The 18869-nt window shown below is 42.8% G+C and overlaps 1 protein-coding gene across 1 annotated transcript in view; it reads right to left on the bottom strand.

The window, feature by feature from the left end:
- Positions 1-8250: 8250 nt before the first annotated feature.
- STOX1 (storkhead box 1) overlaps positions 8251-18869 on the bottom strand; it is a gene marked incomplete at both ends in the record, with an annotated part of 50302 nt that continues 39683 nt past the window's right edge. Inside the window, 3 exons of the mRNA XM_080693777.1 lie at positions 8251-8398; positions 11929-14281; positions 15868-16020. Coding sequence (XP_080549903.1) covers positions 8251-8398; positions 11929-14281; positions 15868-16020 — 2654 coding nt within the window. The remainder of the gene's footprint in view (positions 8399-11928; positions 14282-15867; positions 16021-18869) is intronic.

Here is an 18869-nt window from a genome sequence, read left to right as displayed (position 1 = left end):
TGGGGAAATGGATGGAACTGGAAAACATTATGCTAAATGAGATTAGTCAGTCACAAAAAGTGCAAAGTCAGATGTTTTCCCTAACATGTGGAAGCTAAGGAGGAAAAGGATCATAGGAAGAATTCTAGACAAGGAGAAACCATAGATGAGCAAATAAGGTGACCTAACAGGGGGATGAGAGGGGGAAGAGAGAAATTCCCTAATGTACATGATGTGCATTCATAAAGTCAATCAGTAAGCCAAACATGAGAAGGGGGGGGGCGAAGGAATGGGGTGGGAATTGGGGAAGGGCCAAATGAATAACGTGCACGTGTATGCCTCTACCATCTTGTACTCCATTAAGATGTATGACTACAATGTACCAATAAAAAAATTAAAATAAAAAGGGCTGGAGGTGAAGTTCAAAGTTAGAATGTCCATGGGTTAAATTCCCAATACCAAAAAAATATCTGTATATAATCCTGAACTCCTAAACTCAAGCAAATCCTTCTTGAACCTCCCTAGTAGCTGGAACTATAGACATAGCACCCAGCTCCAAAATATAATTTTATTTTTCCATGTATTTTACCAGAGTCATTGATTTCTTTTGCAAAAGTATGAGGTGAGCTAGACATGGTGGGGCATGCCTGTAGTCCCAGTACTTGAGAGGCTAAAACAAGAGGATCACAAGTTCAAGGACAGCCTCAGCAACATAGCAAGACTCTAAGCAACCTAGCAAGACCCTGTTCCAGAACAAGAAATAAAAGGGTTGGAAATGTAACTTAGAAAATGCCTCAGGTTCAATCCACAGTACCAACCCCCCCAAAAAAATTGATTTGAGAGCCGGGCATAGTGGCACACGATTGTAATCCCAGCATTTGGGAGGCTGAGACAGGAGGATCATGGTTTGCATACAGCTTCAGCTACTTTGTGAGGCCCTTTGAAACTCAGTGAGACCCTATTTCAAAATAAAGAATAAAAAATAGGGCTGGGGGTGTAGCGAGGAGGTCCAATGCCTCTGGGTTCCATCTCTGGTACCTCAAACAACAACAAAAAATTGAGTTGAGTGTTAACATCTACAACTCTTGTTCCAAGTTTCTGTGTGTGTGTGTGTGTGTGTGTGTGTGTGTGTGTGTGTGTTGTCTTTGACCTTAATTTGTTTTTTAAAATGTGGTCTTTAATATCCAAAACAATATAATTCTAAATTTAACCTCACTTTATTTTCAAAACTATATAGCTTCTGAGCATGGTGGCACATGCTTGCAATCCCACTACGTGGGAGGCTGAGACAGGAGGATTAAAGGTTCATAGCCAGCCTCAGCTACTTGGTGAGGCCCTTCGCAATTTAGCAAGACCCTGTTTCAAAGTAAAGAATAAAAATAGGGCTAGGGGTGTGGCTGGGAGGTAGAAAGCTCCTGGATTCAATCCTCAGTACTGCAAAAAAAAAAAACTCTATATGGCTAAGGCTGGGGATTTGCCTCAGTGGTAGAAAATTTGCTTAGCATGCACAAGACCCTTAGTTATATTCCCAATATCATAAAAAATAAACAAACCTAAAGGGCTAAATTTTAATATTTTTATTAAATATTAATAATTACTTAACACCCGGCTCTAAATTTTAATTTTTGATTAGGGTTAGAATTAAAAAGTGCCAGCCGGGTGTGGTTGCACACGCTTGTAATCCCCGTGCTTGGGGAGGCTGAGACAGGAAGATCACACAGGTTCAAAGCCAGCCTCAGCTACTTAGTGAGACTCTCAGAAACTTAGTGAGACCCTGTTTTCAAATAAAATATAAAATAGGTCTGGGAGTACAGCTCGGAGGTAGAAAGTCTCTGGATTCCACCCCCAGTACCACAAAAAAAAAAAAAAAGAAAGAAAAGAAAAAGTGCCATGATATATAGCATTTTGCAGCCAGGCCTGATGGCGCACACTTGTAATCCCAGCATTTGGGAGGCTGAGACAGAAGGATTTGGGATTGCGGACAGCCTCAGCTACATAGGCCCTTTGCAACTCAGTGAGACCCTGTTTCAAAATAAAGAATAAAAAAAAAAATAGGGCTGAAGGTGTAGCCCAGAGGTAGAATGCCCCTGGGATCCATCCTCAGTACCCCCCCCCCACACACACATCCCAGTTTTGGGAGGCTGAGACAGAAGGATCTCAGGTTCGAGGACAGCAACAACAATTAATGAGGCTCTCATTAACCAAGCAAGACCCTAATTCAAAATAAAAATAAAATCGAGCTGGAGGTGTAGCTCAGAGATAGACTGCCTCTGGATTTAATACACAGTAGCAAATAAGAAAAAGAAAAAAAAGAGGAAAAAAAAGACTGGCACACACACCTGTGATCCCAGTACTTATAAGGCAGAGATAGGAGAATTACAGGGTCAAAGACTGCCTCAGCCACTTAGGGAGACCCACAGAAACTTTGTGAGACCCTGTTTCAAAATAAAATATATAAGCCAGGTGTGGTGGCGTACACTTGTAATCCCAGTATTTGGGAGGCTGAGACTGGAGGATCGTGGTTCGGGACAGCCTCAGCTGCTTAGTGAGGCCCTCTGCAACTCAGTGAGATCCGGTTTCAAAATAAAGAATAAAAATAGGGCAGAAGGTGTAGCTCGGAGGTCGAATGCCCCTGGGTTCCATCTCCAGACCCGCAAAAAATAAAATATATAGAACTTGGTAGGGGAAGGGGTGGGTAGATTGGAGGTAGAATGCTCCTGGGTTCAATCCCTAGTACCAAAAGCAAATGTGTTGTTAGAATAAAGCCAGGTGGCCGGGCGTGGTGTCGCACGCTTGTAATCCCCGCGCTTGGGAGGTGGAGACAGGAGGATCGAGCAGGTTCGAAGCCAGCTGTGCTGGTTTAGGAGACCCTGTTTCCAAAAATAAAATAGGTCTTGGAGTGTAGCCCAGAGGTAGAAGGGCTTCCAGGAACCCCAGTAACACCAAAAAAAATAAAAATAAAAATAAAATAATAATAATAATAAAATAAAAGACAGGTGTGGTGACACACACTTGTAATCCCAGTACTGGGACACTGAGGAGGATCGCGGTTCGAGTACAGCCTCAGCTACTTATGCCCTTTGCAACTCAGTGAGACTCAGTTTCAAAATAAAGAACAAAATAATAATAATAATAATAATAATAATAATAATAATAATAAGGCTGGGGGTGTAGCTCAGAGGTAGAATGCCCCTGGGTTCAACCCCAGCACCACAAAAAAATACTCTTAAGTGGTCTCACTGTTAATCAATTACTTAAATGTTTTGAATCAAACTATACAAAGGATTCTATCAATGTTATATGATTTACAACACAAGAGGGCACCATTATCCAAAAAACGTTTTGAAGCTGCTTCAGATAGAGGGAAAATTTTGTTTCAAAAATAAGAGAGGGCCTGACATGCTTGTAATCCCCGCGCCTTCAAAGCCAGTGACTCTAGTTTAAGAGACCCTGTTTCCAAATAAAAAAATATAATAAAATAGGTCTGGGAGTGTAGCCCGGAGGTAGAAGGGTTTCCAGGAACCCCAATACCACCAAAAAACAAAAAAAAAGTAAGAGAGGGAAGCCAAGTTTGATGACATACACTTGTAATCCCAGTACTTGGGAGGCTGAGACAGGTTCAAGGCTAGCCTCAGATACTTAGTGAGGCCCTCTGAAACTTAGTGTGTGTGTCCCTGTTTCAAAAGAAAGAGTAAAAATAGGGATGGGGGTATAGCTCAGAGGTAGAATGCTCCTGAGTTCAATCCCCAGTACCAGAAAAAAGAAAAAGAAAAAGAAAAAAGAAAAAAGAATTAAAAAGGGAGAGAGGAGCCAGGCGTGGTGGCACACGCTCGTAATCCCAGCGCTTGAGAGGCTGAGACAGGAGGATTACAGGATCGCACAGGTTCGAAGCCAGCCTCACCTATTTAGTGAGAGAGTAACTTAGTGAGACGCTGTTTCCAAATTAAATATAAAATAGGTCTGGGAATATATGCCAGAGTTCGTAGAAGGCCCCTGGGTTCCAGCTCCAGGACCACACACACACAGAAGAAGCTAGGCGTGGTGGCGCACTTTTGAAATCCCAGCATTTGGGAGGCTGCGACAGGAGGAGTATGGTTCACAGATAGGCTCAGCTACTACTTAGTGAAGCCCTCTGCAACTCAGTGAAACCCTGTTTCAAAATAAATAATTAAAAAAAAAATAGGGCTGGCAGTATAGCTTGGAATGCCCCTGGGTTTAATCCCCAGTACACACACACACACACACACACACACACACACACACACACACAACTTGAACATAGGGACATTCTACCTCCAACCTACACCTTCAGCTCTTTTTTTTTTTTTAATTTTGAAACACAGTCTCACTAGGTTGCTGAAGTTGGCTTTGAACCTCATGCCTGTAATCCCACACATGCCTGTAATCCCAATACCTGGGAGGCTGAAACAGGAGGGTTTCAGGTTCAAGGACAGCCTCAGCAAGTAGTGAGACTCTTATCAACCTAGTGAGGCCCTGTTTCAAAATAAAAGTAGGCCACCAGGCATGATAAAGCATACTTGTAATCCTAGTACTTGGGAGGCTTAGACAAAGGATTCCAGGATTGAGGACAGTCTCAGCAAGTAATGGAACTCTCATCAATGTAGAGACCCTGTCACAAAATAAAAATTAAAAAAATAGGGCTGGGGATGTAGCTCAGAGGTAGAATGCTCCTGGATACAATCATCAGTATAAATAAACAAACAAATACATGTAAAATAGGGCTGAGGGTGTAGCTCAGAGGTAGAGTGCCCCTGGGTTCAGTTCCCCAGTACCAAAACAAAACTAAAAGTTTCCATATACAAAAATTATTACTGGAAAAAATGTAGATCATCTATTTTAAATTTTTGAAAAAAAATTTTTTTGCGGGTCTGGGGATGGAACCCAGGGGCATTTGACCTCCGAGCTACACCCCCTACCCTATTTTTTATTCTTTATTTTGAAACCAGGTCTCACTGAGTTGCAGAGGGCCTCACTAAGCAGCTGAGGCTGTCCGCAAACCGCAATCCTCCGGTCTCAGACTTCCAAATGCTGGGATTACAAGCATGTGCCACCATGCCCGGCTTAGATCATCTATTTTAGATAATAAATACAAAACAATTTAATAGGACATATTCCCATCTTGCTTTAATATCTGCAATTATATGATGAATGTTGTAGGAAAAGCAAAAGCTTTTTTTATATTTTTTTTGGTGGTACTGGGGTTCCTGGAAGCCCTTCTACCTCCGGGCTATACTCCCAGATCTTTTTTATATTTTTATTTGGAAACAGGGTCTCTTAAGCCAGCGAGGCTGGTTTCGAACCTACAGATCCTCCTGTCTCCGCCTCCCAAGCACTGTGATTACAAGCGTGTGCCACCACGCCCGGCGCTTATTGGTTTCTTAACAGATCTAAATTAGTGTCATAATACACCCAGTGGCATAATTAGACAGGTATCATTAGTACCTACATGTGGCTAGAGCCTCAAAAGGCTTTGGATTCTTCTCTGTAAGAACCTTGCTCAGTCCAAAAAGTCAAAGCTGGAACACATTGTTGGCGATACGATGCAGAATCGGAGAACTGGGAGCAATACTCAGTATATGAGTTCAATATTAAATGATTCTTACTGAATTTTATAAACATGAAACTTTAAACTTGGAAGAGTTTTTTTCCAAAATTATCCAATTTCACCATTCAGTTAAGCAAAATAGTGAAAAAGCCTTTGTACAGTGGGAGCACTGGTACACGCTGAGATCCAGCGAGTAGGGATGCTAAGGCAGGGGGATGGCAAATTCAAGGCGTACATGGACAACTTAGCAAGGCCTTGCCTCAAAATAAAAAATAAAAAGGGCTGGGGATATAGCTTAGGATTGGAATGCCCCTGGGTTCAGTCTCTTTCAGTACCACAAAAAAAAAAAAAAAAAAAAAAAGCCAGCTGGGCATGGTGGCGCACACTGTAATACCAGTACTTGGAAGGCTGAGACAGGAGGATTGCAGGTTTAAGGACAGCCTCAGCAAGTAGTGAGATCCTGTTTCCAAATAAAAATAAAATAGAGCTGGGGTGTAGCTCAGAGGTAGAATGCTTCTAGATTAAATCTCCAGTGCCACAAAAAGAGAACAACTCTAGCGAGGGATGGTGGCATACACCTGTAATCGCAGTACCTGGAAGGTTGAGTCAGGACACAGGAGGATCCAAGTTTAAGGCCAGTCTCAGCAACTTAGGCCCTCTGAAACTTAGTGAGACCTTGTTCCCAAATAAAAAATAAAATAGGGCTGCAGGTAGAGCTCAGAGGTAGAATATCCCCGGGTTCAACCTCTCAGCAGCAAAAAGAAAGAAAGAAGAAAGAAAGAAAGAAAGAAAGAAAGAAAGAAAGAAAGAAAGAAAGAAAGAAAGAAAGAAAGAAAGAAAGAAAGAAAGAAAGGAAGAAAGAAAGGGAAAAGAAAAAAGCCTCCGCAATACAGCAGCAGAGACAGCGCTCCGAGTGCCCTCTGTAAAAGCCACCCACTTCACCTTCAGATAGCTTTGTCTAGTAGGAAGTACATCATTCATAGCTGAAATATTTCTCCTAAATTCCATTCTATGGTGCTAATTCCATGCTCTAAGGCCCCTTAAAACAATGCTTCCACTCTACCTTTCCCACAAGGCTTTTCTATGCCAGATTGCCCGTCGGTACTTTGAGCAGGGGTTTCCCATGTCCACTGGCACCATAGCTACTCTTGGAATGACATGGCAGGCTGGCAAGGGCTGCTGAAAACCAGCAGTCAGGAGGAAGCGGCCGTGCCGCTGTGACACAGCAGTCAACCTGACCTCCCTCTTCGGGCCTTCCACAGGACCTGCACACGGCTCCCCAGGACTGGCCTTCACTCTGACCTTCATATCGGGAGGTGAAAGCTGGGAAGGGGCTCCCTCCAACTCTTCAATCACCTTTGAAATCTATGGCTTTCATAGTACTCAGAAACCTCTTAGGAATAACATCCCCTTGCTAGACGTAGTGGCACACACCTGTAATCCCAGCAACATGAGAGGCTGAGGAAGGAGAATTGCAAGTTTGAAGCCAGCCTGGGAAACTTAGCAAAACTCCATTTCAAGATTTAAAAAAAAAAAAAAAAAAGCTGTGCATGGTGGAGCACGCCTGTAATCTCAATACTTAGAAGGCTGAGACAGGAGGATCACAAATACAAGACCAGCCTCAGCAACTTGGCAAGAGAACCTGTTTCAAAACTTAAAAAAAGGAAGCTGGGCGTGGTGGTGCATGCTTGTAATCCCAGTATTTGGGAGGCTGAGGCCGGGCTTGGTGGGGCACACTTGTAATCCCCACACTTGGGAGGCGGAGACAGGAGGATCACGCAGGTTCAAAGCCAGCCTTGCTGGATTAAGAGACCCTGTTTCCAAATAAAAATATAAAAAAAGGTCTGGTAGTGTAGCCTGGAGGTAGAAGGCCCCTGAATTCCATCCTCAGTACCCACAAACAAACAAACAAACAAACAAAACTATACAGCTGCCAGGTGTGGTGGCAAACTTTGTAATCCCAGTACTTTAGGGGCTGAGACAGGAGGATCGAAGATTCGAGGCCAGCCTCGGCAACTTAGTGATGCCTCTGCAACTTGGTGAGACTATTTCAAAATAAAGAATAAGTCTGTGAGAATAGCTCTGGAGGTAGAATGCTCCTGGGTTCAATACCAGTACTGTAAAATAAAATAAAAATAGGGCTGGCTGGGATAATTTCTTACACACACACACACACACACACAAGTTTTCTGCATTTTGTGGTAAGATCCACTTAAGAACATAGAGTAGGTAAAGCTGGGCATGGTGGTGCACACTTGTAAACAGACCCTGTTTCAAAATAATGAATAAAAATTGGGCTTGGGGTGTCGCAGCTCAGAGGTAGAATGCCCTTGGGTTCAATTCCCAGCACCACACACACAATAAAAGAACACAGTTTAGGTAAAGAAGCTTGCTACTGGGTAGTAAATTAGCATCCTACACATTTGAGAAACTAATGAATGAAAAAGTTAATGACATTTAATGGGAAAAGGAACCAACAATTCCATATTTTTATTGCAGTCTATATAATCCCAATAAGTTTCTAGTAAAGTACAATAAAGCCTGCTTTAAAATATCAAAAGAATAAAGCAGTAGTTAGAACAAAATATGTAATGAGGTTAATAACATATTCTTGTCTGCTTGGCCTTAGAGAATTTTTTAGTATTCACTTGATTGGAGGATTCCTCTTGATTGAAGAACTTTTCTGTATCACTTCCAAAAGAAAATTAAACATTTATGACTGGAGTTAGTTGTAGTAAGGAATTGGATGTAAGTGTTTGATTTTTCTTTGTGCCTTCAAAGTTCTGCAGAAAATTCTGTCTTTTTTTGAGTCCATCCAAAATGGCTGAATTATTAAATGCCAGGCTCTGTGTCCTAAAGATGTTAAAAATAAAGTATTATCGCTTTCAAAAGGACTTGTAATTCTTTCTTTTTTGTGTGTGTGTGTGTCTGGGGGTAGAACCCAGGGGCATTCGACCTCCGAGCTACACCTCCTGCCCTATTTTTTATTCTTTATTTTGAAACCAGGTCTCACTAAGTTACAGAGGGCCTCACTAAGCAGCTGAGGCTGTCCGCGAACTGCAATCCTCCAGTCTCAGCCTCCCGAATGCTGGGATTACAAGCGTGCGCCACCACACCCGGCTTAAGGACTTGTAATTCTAATCAAGGCATTATATTTTTATTTGTTACCCTGAAGCAGTACATAACTAATACTGAGGTATACTTACGAATAAGTCAACCTTTAAAAATTTAGCAGGGCATGGTGGTGCATGCTTGTAATCCCAGTATGTGGGAGGCTGAGAGAGGCCTCAGCTACTTAGTGAGCCCTCTCCAACTTAATGAGACCCTATTTCAAAATGAAGAATGAAAAAGAGGGCTGGGGGTGTAACGTGGAGGTAGAATGCTCCTGGGCTCAATCCCAGTACTGGAAAAAATGATAAATATAAAAATCTATTTACAGCTGGGCGTGGTGGCACATGCTTATAATCCCAGCGTTTAGGTAATCCCAGCATTTGGCTGAGACAGAAGGATCCAGGTTTGAGGACAGCCTCAGCTACTTAGTGAGGCTCTTTGCAACTCAGTGGGACCCTTTCTCAGCCTCCCAAGTACTGGGATTACAAGTGTGCGCCACCAAGCCTGGCTGATAACTGCTTTCAAATTCTTATTTTCTGGGCCAGGCATGGTAGTGCATGCTTGTAATCCCAATGCTTGGGAGGCTGAGACAGGAGGATCACACAGGTTTGAATCCAGCCTCATCAACTGAGTGAAGCTCTCAACAACTTAGTGAAACCTTGTTTCCAAATAAAGTATAGAATAGGTCTGGGAGTATAGCCCGGAGGTAGAAAAATCCCTGAGTTCCACCCCCAGTACCACAAAAAAATAAAATTCTTATTTTCTGAACATCTGTTATCCAATCCAATATCAAGTATATGCTAGTGAGAAACTACGTTTCCTAAAATTTCTGCTATACAGTTGAAGTAGTCAGTGTCTGTCTACCTATGTAGTTTATTTTCGAAAAGTCACTAAGAAAGGAAAAAGCCAACTATTTTTCATATTGTATTATTTTCCTAGGAGTTATAAGCTATATCCTTTAACACATGTCTTGCTTCAGACAAGTCACATTACTCGTTTTGTTGTTTGTTTCATTTTTTGGTGTTGGGGATAGAACCCAGTGCCTCATTGCATGCTAAGCACTTGTTCCTCTACTACTAAGCAATACTTCCAGACTTTTGCTTTTGACACTTCCCCTTTTACACCTTGTTCCTCTCCATCAATTGTTCATTTGATTAACATATATCTCAAGAAGTGGCACATACCTATCATCCTAGTTCTTGGGAAGCTGAGATAGGAGAAGCGGAGGTCCAAGGACAACCTTAGCAAGTAGTGAGACTTATCATCAACCTAGTGAGATCCTGTCTCAAAATAAAAAGTAGGCATGCTTTTAACTCCAGTACTTGATAGGCTGACACAGGAAGATTGAAGGTTCAAGGCTAGCCTCAGCTACTAAGTGAGGCCCTCTGCAACTTAGTGAGACCCTGTTTCAAAATTAAAAAAAAAAAAATTTGGGCTGGGGGTATAGCTCAGAGGTAGAATGCCCCTGGGTTTAATCTCCAGTTCTTCGAAAAAATAAAATTTAAAAAATAGCCAGGCATGGTGATGCACATTTTTTTTTTTTTTTTTTTTTTTTTTGGTGGTACTGGGGTTCCTGGAAGCCCTTCTATCTCCGGGCTACACTCCCAGACCTATTTTTACATTTTTATTTGGAAACAGGGTCTCCTAAGCCAGCGCGCGGCTAGCTTCGAACCTGCGCGATCCTCCTGTCTCTGCCTCCCAAGCGCGGGGATTACAAGCGTGCGCCACCATGCCCGGCAAGGTGATGCACATTTTAATTCCAATATTTGGGAGGCTGAGACTGCAGGATTGCAGGTTGGAAGCCAGCATCAATAACTTTTTGAGGCCCTCTGCAACTTAGTGAGACTCTGTTTCAAAATAAAGAACAAAATAGGGCTGGGATTGTAGCTCAGAGTTAGAATGCCTCTGGGTTCAATCCCCAGTACTATAAAGAAAAGAAAGAAAAGAAAAGAAAAGAAAAGAAAAGAAAAGAAAAGAAAAGAAAAGAAAAGAAAAGAGAGGGAAGGAGGAAGGGAGAGGAAGGGAAGGGAGGAAGGAAGAAAGAAAAAGAAAAACAAAAGAAGAAAGAAAGAAAGAAAGAAAGAAAGAAAGAAAGAAAGAAAGAAAGAAAGAAAGAAAGGCAAGCTGGCATGGTGGCACAAGCTCATAATCTCAGTATTTGGGAGGCTGAGACAGGAAGATGGCAGGTTTGTGGCCAGCCTCAGCTACTTAGTGACATAGCTCTACACAACTTAGACCCTGTTTCTAAATAAAAAATAAATTAGATCTGGGAGTGTGGCACAGAGGTAGATGGCCCCTGGATTCTATGCCCGGTTTTACAAAAAAAATTAATTAAAATATATTAGTACTAGAACAGTAAAATTTGGATACCCAGTACCAAAAATAAGAAAGAACTCTAGCCAGGAGTGGTGGTACAAGCTTGTAATCTCAGTACCTAGGAGGTTGTGACAGAAGGAGCAAAGGTTTTCAGCCAGCCTCAGCTACTTAGTGAGGCCTCTGCAACTTAGTGAGACCGTGTTTCAAAAAATAAAGAATAACCAGGCCTGGTGGCACACGCTTGTAATCCCAGCATTTGGGAAGCTGAGACAGGATCCAGGTTCGTGGACAGCCTCAGCTATTAGTGAGGCCCTTTAAAACTCAGTGAGACCGTTTCAAAATAAAGAATAAAAACTGGGTTGGGGAGTAGCTCAGAGGTAGAAAGCCATGGGTTCCATCCCTAGTACCACAAGAAAAAATAAAGAATAGCAGGGCATGGTGGCACACACTTGTAATCCCAGCATTTGGGAGGCTAAGACAAGAGGATCACAGTACACAGACAGCCTCAGCTACTTAGTGAGGTTCTCCACAACTTAGTAAGACCCTGTTTCAAAATAAAGAATAAAAAATAAAAAACAGGGCTGGGGGTATCCCTTGGAGGTAGAATGTCCCTGGGTTCCATTCTCAGTATTGCTAAATAAATAAATAAATAAATAATTGGGCTGGGTGTATAACTTGGAGGTAGATGTCCCTGGTTTCAAGCCCCAGTACCGCGCAAAAGAAAAAAAAAAAAAACTCTATTTAAAAAATATTTTTACTGGTGCTATTTTTATTTCTTAATTTTTATTGGTGCTCTATTGTTATATGGGACCTCACAAAACTTTATGCAATTTATTCACTAAGGGCTGATATAATTGTATCAGCATTATAGTTTATTCAGGAATCTCTCACTAGGCAGCTCAATATACTCTTGATTTTAATAACTCCTGTGGGACAGCAATGTTACGTGTACTTACCGGGGAGAATCTATTCCACTATCTCCAGTCATGCTATGATTTTCTGTTCCTTCCAAGTGGTTGTGTTCATGCTGGATATCCTGTGCCAATACTGTTGTATGTGAAGAGGTGAAAAGCTCTATCTTTTGGGTGACATGTTTTTCCATTTCCTGATTTTGAAGACTCTGACTCCATCTAGTTGGTTTCTTCCCTGTGTCACCAAAAGAGTCTTGTAGGATTTCAGCGTCGGCATTGGGTTTCCTTGCACTACAGTAATCAAGTAACTGTCCATCAGCAGGTGCTGAGGCCTGTACACATTTAGCAACACTCAGTTGTTCTTTATACTTAAAATCACACTGGGTTCCTGAATTTAGACCATAGTTTTCAGCAGAGAGATTTGGTTTTTGGCTTTCACTAGCATTTGTCAGCAACCCAGTGGGCTTGTAACAGTCATTTCTTTTAAGCACCAGAGGTTCAAGGCTATCCATTTTGCTGTTACACTCAGGTAGCGATCTCTCAGTCACCTGTGGTCTTCCTAAACGAATCCATTTGCTTCCATCTATACAGGAATACTGAACGTGGCCAGGCAGCATTTGACATATATCATCATTCTCAGAAAAGTCATCCTCCTCTAGATACAATGAACTGCAAGCCCCATCATCATTCTCGACTTCTTCATGAGATGAGGCCTGGTCATCATCAGAAAGCCCTTCATTTTCTAGACTTGCAATCTCCTTCTCTAGGACAAATGCCTTTTTCAATAATTCTTCTGAGTCTCTGTCTTGTCTCTCAGGTTGTCTCAAAGGGTTCATACCAACTGGGCAATCCAAGAGGCCAAGGTTTTGAAACTGGTTTATTGTTTTATCTACCAATCTACCAACAGAGGATGTTAGGTCCAAAGAAGAAGAACCCTGTGATGGCAGCAGCTGTGTTTCCTTGACCTCCTCTAATTTGTCAAAGTGAGAATGACTTTTCCTCCACACTTCATGGCTTGCCTTGTTTTTTCCACCATACACATCAGATCTCAGCGTGCATTCCCTAAAGGAGCAGCATTGACTGTCCTTTTGCAAAATGCTACATTGAGGATGCTTTAAGAGGCCATCTCTGAAGGCATCACTGACAGGTTGGACACTAGACTTAGTCATCCGAGTGGACTGTGCCTTCAATTTAACACGACACTGTTCAGTGCACAACTGCTGGGTTTCACCATCAAAGATTCTCGAGGAATCTGAAGACCTTGACTTTTGGAAAGGCTTTTCTTTTGGTCCTGTCCGATTGGGTTTCAGATCACTGGTCTTCTGCTTGTTGTAGCCTTTGGTTATTGGGTTCCCTCGGAGAGACAAACCCTGGAAGGGATTACTGATTTGCTTTTTGTAAATCAAATGGGAATCCAGCACTATTGGAGTCTCACCAAGCAGTTTCTCAACTTGAGTCTCATTGGGGATTTTAATTCTGGGGCTGGCCTGGGGAACAGGGAGCTTGGGGTGCTTCTCCAGTTTAACACTTCCTGGGTGAAGCTCGCTGCCCCAGCTCCGAGCTTTGTGTCTACGCCTATGAGAGCGACCCCGTCTGCGGGGCTTGGCAGCCCGGCCCTGCCTATTCTTAACTCCCTCTTTGGGAGGATACTTAAGCCTGGATGTCAGCATGTCGGTGGAAGTGCCCTGGCTGTTATACTTTTTCTGTTCTTCATATTTTTGCATTAAAACAGTGTGTTTGAATAGGTTGTCAACAGTCAGAATGGGATTGATTCTCTTGATTATCTCATGTTCAACGTCTCGGGGGATATTGTCCAAGTTATCTTCATCTCTGACAGGCCATTCTTCAGGTGGGAACTGGGCAGAGAAACTGCTGTGCTCTGTTTTTGGCTTCTCCTTTCTAGACATGCTGCGCCACAAAAGACTGAAACCAAACTTCTTGCTTTTTTCTTTGTCTTTTGTATATGGTGAAGATTTGGGGTTGTCACGGGTATGATTCTCCTCAGATGCTGAAACTGCCTGATTCTGAACAAGCGGTGTGAATTCCTCAAGACCTTTCTGGCCTTTTCTAGTTGCTTCTGCAGCAGTGGGTGGTTCCTCAAAATCCTGAGTGCATACATTGGAAAAACACTGGCAAGACTGACAGTGGGAAAGAGGAGCAGCGTTCTCTTTGGGAGACTCAGCACAGCTTTCCATGTTCACCAGATAGGTCACAGAAGTGGGTACCAGTTGACTTTCGTCTGACAGGACTCTCTTGTTTTCCTGGGCAGTTGTGTTTGTGATGAAGTAAGTCTGAGGAGTCACTATGAAGTATCCTTCTCCAGTGTGATAAATCTTCCTTTGTTTAATGAGACTTCCCAGAGTGCTATAGAGAATATCTTGAGATGGAATTGCAACGCCTAAAACAAACAAGCATTTTTTTTTTTTTTAATGGTACTGGGGGTGGAACTCAGAGGCTTTCTACCTCCGGGCTATACTCCCAGACCTTTTTTATATTTTATTTGGAAACAGGGTCTCACTAAGTTGCTGAAAGCCTCACTAAGTAGCTGAGGCTGGCTTCGGACCCTGTCGATCCTCCTATCTCACCTCCCAAGCACGGAGATTACAAGCGTGTGCCACCACGCCAGGCTCAAACAAGCATTTTATACTGACAAAATTTTGAAAAGGAAACATTTTAAGGAGTAAAATCAGTAACTCAGAAGTGACCACACATTTACTTAATGAACTCAGAGCTAATTGTAACACATTTAGTATATGTCACTAAAATGGCCATGAAGAGCTGGGCGTGGTGGCACACGATTGTAATCCCAGCATTTGAGAGGCTGAGACAGGAGGATTGCAGTTTGAGGACAGCTTCAGCTACTTAGACCCTTTGCAACTCAGTGAGACCCTGTTTCAAAAATAAAGAATAAAAGCCGGGCGTGGTGGTGCACGCTGGTAATCCCAGCATTCAGGAGCCTGAGACCAGAGGATTGTGGTTCATGGACAGCCTCAGCTACTTAGTGAGGCCCTCTGCAACTTAGTGAGACACTGTTTCAAAGAATAAAAAAAAGGGCAGGAGGTGTATCTCAGAGGTCGAATGCTCTTGTATTCCATCCCCAGATCCACACACACACAAAAAAGAATAAAATATAGGGCTGGGGGTGTAGCTTGAAGGTAGAATGGCCTGGGTTCCATTCTCAGTACTGCAAAAAAAAATAATAATAATAATAAGATGCCCATGAGTCATGAATGATATTCATAACTTAACTGAATAATAGAAATATAATTTGTTTCCCATAAAGACATAAAGCTAGACAGGTGGGTTACATACACCCAGTACTTGGATGTTGAGACAGGAAGATTAAATTCAAAAATAGTCTCAATAACTTAGTGAGACCCTATTTCAAAGTTAAATAAAGGATTGAGGGTGTAGCTCAGAGGTAGAATGCCCCTGGGTTCGATTCTCAGCATCACACACACACATAATAATAATAATAATAATAATAATAATAATAATAATAATAATAAATTAATAAAAAGGGTTTGGTATAGCTCAGAGGCAGAATGCCCCTGGGTTCTCCAGTATCTAAATAACAGAAGAAAGAAAGAAAAAGCCAGGTGTGGTGGTGCACGCTTGTAATCCCCACATTTGGGAGGCTGAGACAGGAGGATCACATAGATTCGAAGCCAGCCTCAGCTACTTAAGCTCTCAGCAACTTAGGGTGACCCTGTTTCCAAATAAAATATAAAATAGGTCTGGGAATATAGCCTGGAGGTAGAAAGCCCCTGGGTTCTATCCAAGTGCCACAAAAAAAAAAAAAGAAAAAACCCTTATCAAATCTATTAAATCTATTGATACAGGACTTTTTCTGACAGGATTCTGATTCTATAAAAGAAAAAAAAGGATATCATCTACTTTACTTATGTACTTAAGTAGATTATGTATAAATAGAAACCAAACATATGCAGTGAGCTACACGTAGAGAAAAACTCCTTACTCTACCTGGGTGATGTTTCATCAAGTGCTCCAAAAGTGATTCCTGTGTCACTGCAATCCGAGCAGCATTCATATCAGATACAGCACAGCAAAGGACCTCGGCCAGCGGGACAAACTGAGACTGAGCTATTGCACTCATCTGCACTGGGAAGACATCACCTAAATTGAAGGTCAAAGAGAGAGTGGGTTATGAATCCGAGAGAGTATAAAATAGAATTAGTGAACCAACCAGGCATGGCGGTGTACACTTGTAATCCCAGTACTTGGGAGGCTGAGACAGAAAGATCATAGTTTCAAAGCCAGGCTCCACAACTTAGTGAGGCCCTCTGCAACTCAGTGAGACCCTGTTTCTTAGTTTCAAAATAAGAAGTAAAATAGGGGTGGGGGTGTAGCTTGAAGGTAGAATGCCCCTGGGTTCAACTCCTGGCACACACATACACAAAAAAGAACCAAGAATAGTTTTTAAAACTGTGATAGAGCTGGGCATGGTGGCGCACACTTGTAATCCTAATACTTGGGAGGCTGAGACAGGAGGATCGCACAGGTTCGAAGCCAGCCTCAGCTACTTAGTGAGGCTCTCAGCAACTTAATGAGACCGTTTCCAAATAAAAATATAAAATAGGTGTGGAAGTGTAGCCCGGAGGTAGAAAGCCCCTGGGTTCCATCCCCAGTACCACACACAAACAAAAAAAACTGTGATAAAATTGCAATTTTACCAATTTTTACTCAGCATCTGTTTAAATGACTTGGAAGAAAAAAGTTAACATTATGGTCTTTACTTTTTAGCAGTCTGTACTGTCTGTCACTACAAACAAAGGTCAGCAAGTTTCCACAGGAAATATAAAAAGTACGACTGAGAGTTCAGTAAGAAGGGCACAGCTGTGCATATTTTGTAATACCAGCAACTCTAGAGGCTGAGGCAGGAGGATGGCAGTTCGCAGACAGCCTCAGCTACTTAATGAGGCCCTCTGCAACTCAGTGAGATCCTGTTTCAAAATAAAGAATAAAAAATCGAAGCCAGGCCTGGTGGTGCACGCTTGTAATCCCAGCATTTAGGAGGCTGAGACAGGAGGATCACGGTTCGCAGACAGCCTCAGCTACTTAGTGAGGCCTTCTGCAACTTAGTGAGACCCTGTTTCAAAATAAAGACTAAAAAATAGGGATAGGAGTATAGCTCGAAGGTAGAATGCCCCTGAGTTCCATCCCCAGTACTGCAAAAAAAAAGAAAAAAAATCAGGCTGCGGTGTACCTCAGAGGTAGAATGCCCCTAGACTCCATCCCTAGTACCACACACACACACACACACACACACACACACACACACACACACACACTATTTTACTTTATCTGAGGCTTGAGAAGAGAGGGTGGACTGAGAAAATGTGCCCGTGCCCTGCAGACTGCTCTGTGACCGTGGGGCGGGAGTGCGAGGCATTGGTCGTGGGGGGAGGAAGGTGGTGAGGTGGTGAGCTGTGACGGGTTGTACAGGTTGGTCAGTGACCAGCCGTCCTTCTTCTATCTGCAGGAAGATAACGGGCTTTCATAAGGGAGTCAGTAAGCAGCTTGATGGTACACGTCACATTGCTCTGCTCGCTTGTTAGCTTTAGCTTCTCCATGAGGCAAGCTGGCCACCTCACAGGGCAGAATGCTGCCTGCCTCCGCAGCGTGGGGCAGGACTGCATTTCTAACAAGTTCCACGGGGAAGATCTGAGCCCCACTCTTTGGCCTGGTCAGGATGCTAACCTGGAGGGTCAGGATGCTAACCACAGGATAGCAGTGTTAAAGGAGTCACTCAACAAGTAAACGTGGTTCTGGGCCGCGTTGGGAGCCCGGGGGTGCAGGTATGGGTATCCCCTTGGGTGAAGCCCAGATGTCTATAGCATTCTAAAAATTCAGGATGAATACCTAATCGATTAATTAGCATTTCAATAGACAGCACTTGATGCCCGGAAGCTTACTTTTCCAGTGGGACGTTAATCGACCTGAAACTCAAACGTCCTCCTTGAAACTACTCCTGAGCTAAGGGTAGTGAGGCCTCCCTCCACATTTCCTCTTTGCCTTCCTCTGTAACCTACATTATATTTACTTTATATTCTTTTTTTTGGGGGGGGTACTGGGGATTGAACCCAGGGACATTCTATCTCAGAGCTGCACACACAACCTTTTTTATTTTGAAATAGGGCCTCAGAAATGGGGTCTTTCTAGGTTGCTGAGAGTCTTACTAAGTTGCTAATGTTGGTCTGGAACCTGTAATTCTCTTCTCTCAGCCTTCCAAGTACTGGGAATACAGGCGTGTGCCACCAAGCCCAGCTGGGACTCTTATATTTTATTTATCCATTTATTTATTGTGTGTGTGTGTGTGTGGTACTTGAGGTGGAACCCAGGGGCATTCTATCTCTGAGCTATACCCCCACCCCAGCCTTATTTTATTTTTTACTTAGAAACAGGATCTGGCTAAGTTGCTGAAAGCCTAAGTTGTTGAGGCTGTCCTCAAACCTGCAATCCTTCCATCTCAGCGTCTCAAGCACTGGGATTACAGGTGTGTGCTATCATGCCCAGCTTGGGACCCTTAATTTTAAAATGGAGGGGTTGCTCCCTCCCCTTAATGATAAGGGTCAGAGCACTGGAGAAGATGCTAAGGCAAAGCCTGAAGACTTGGCACAACCCCCTGGGAGCCCCGCCCCAGCTCTCCCTAAACACCAGCCTTGAGTTTTGGGGTGAGGGTGGGGAAGACACTGAAAGAGAGGCTCCGTGGGCCACACCCGCCTGCCACGGCTCCCCACTGTGTGCTCTGGTCTCCATTTCACCCTTGAGCCAAATCTGAAGTAGCCTGTTTTCTAACAATTATTTAGTTTCCTTTTTTCAGAAAAGATAAAAATAAGCAATAATCAAAATAGATTTTCCAAGGGTCTGACCAAAGAGCACATGGGACATTCCTGTCCATTTCTTTGCTTCCTTCTGTGAATCTTCAGTTGTTTCAAAAAAGAAATTAGTATTATTATTTTTTG

The sequence above is a fragment of the Muscardinus avellanarius genome (assembly GCF_963383645.1).
Source record: "Muscardinus avellanarius genome assembly, chromosome: 4".
NCBI lineage: Eukaryota > Metazoa > Chordata > Mammalia > Rodentia > Gliridae > Muscardinus > Muscardinus avellanarius.
Note: the sequence above shows the minus strand (reverse complement) of the source record. Positions and strands in the feature narration are given on the sequence as shown.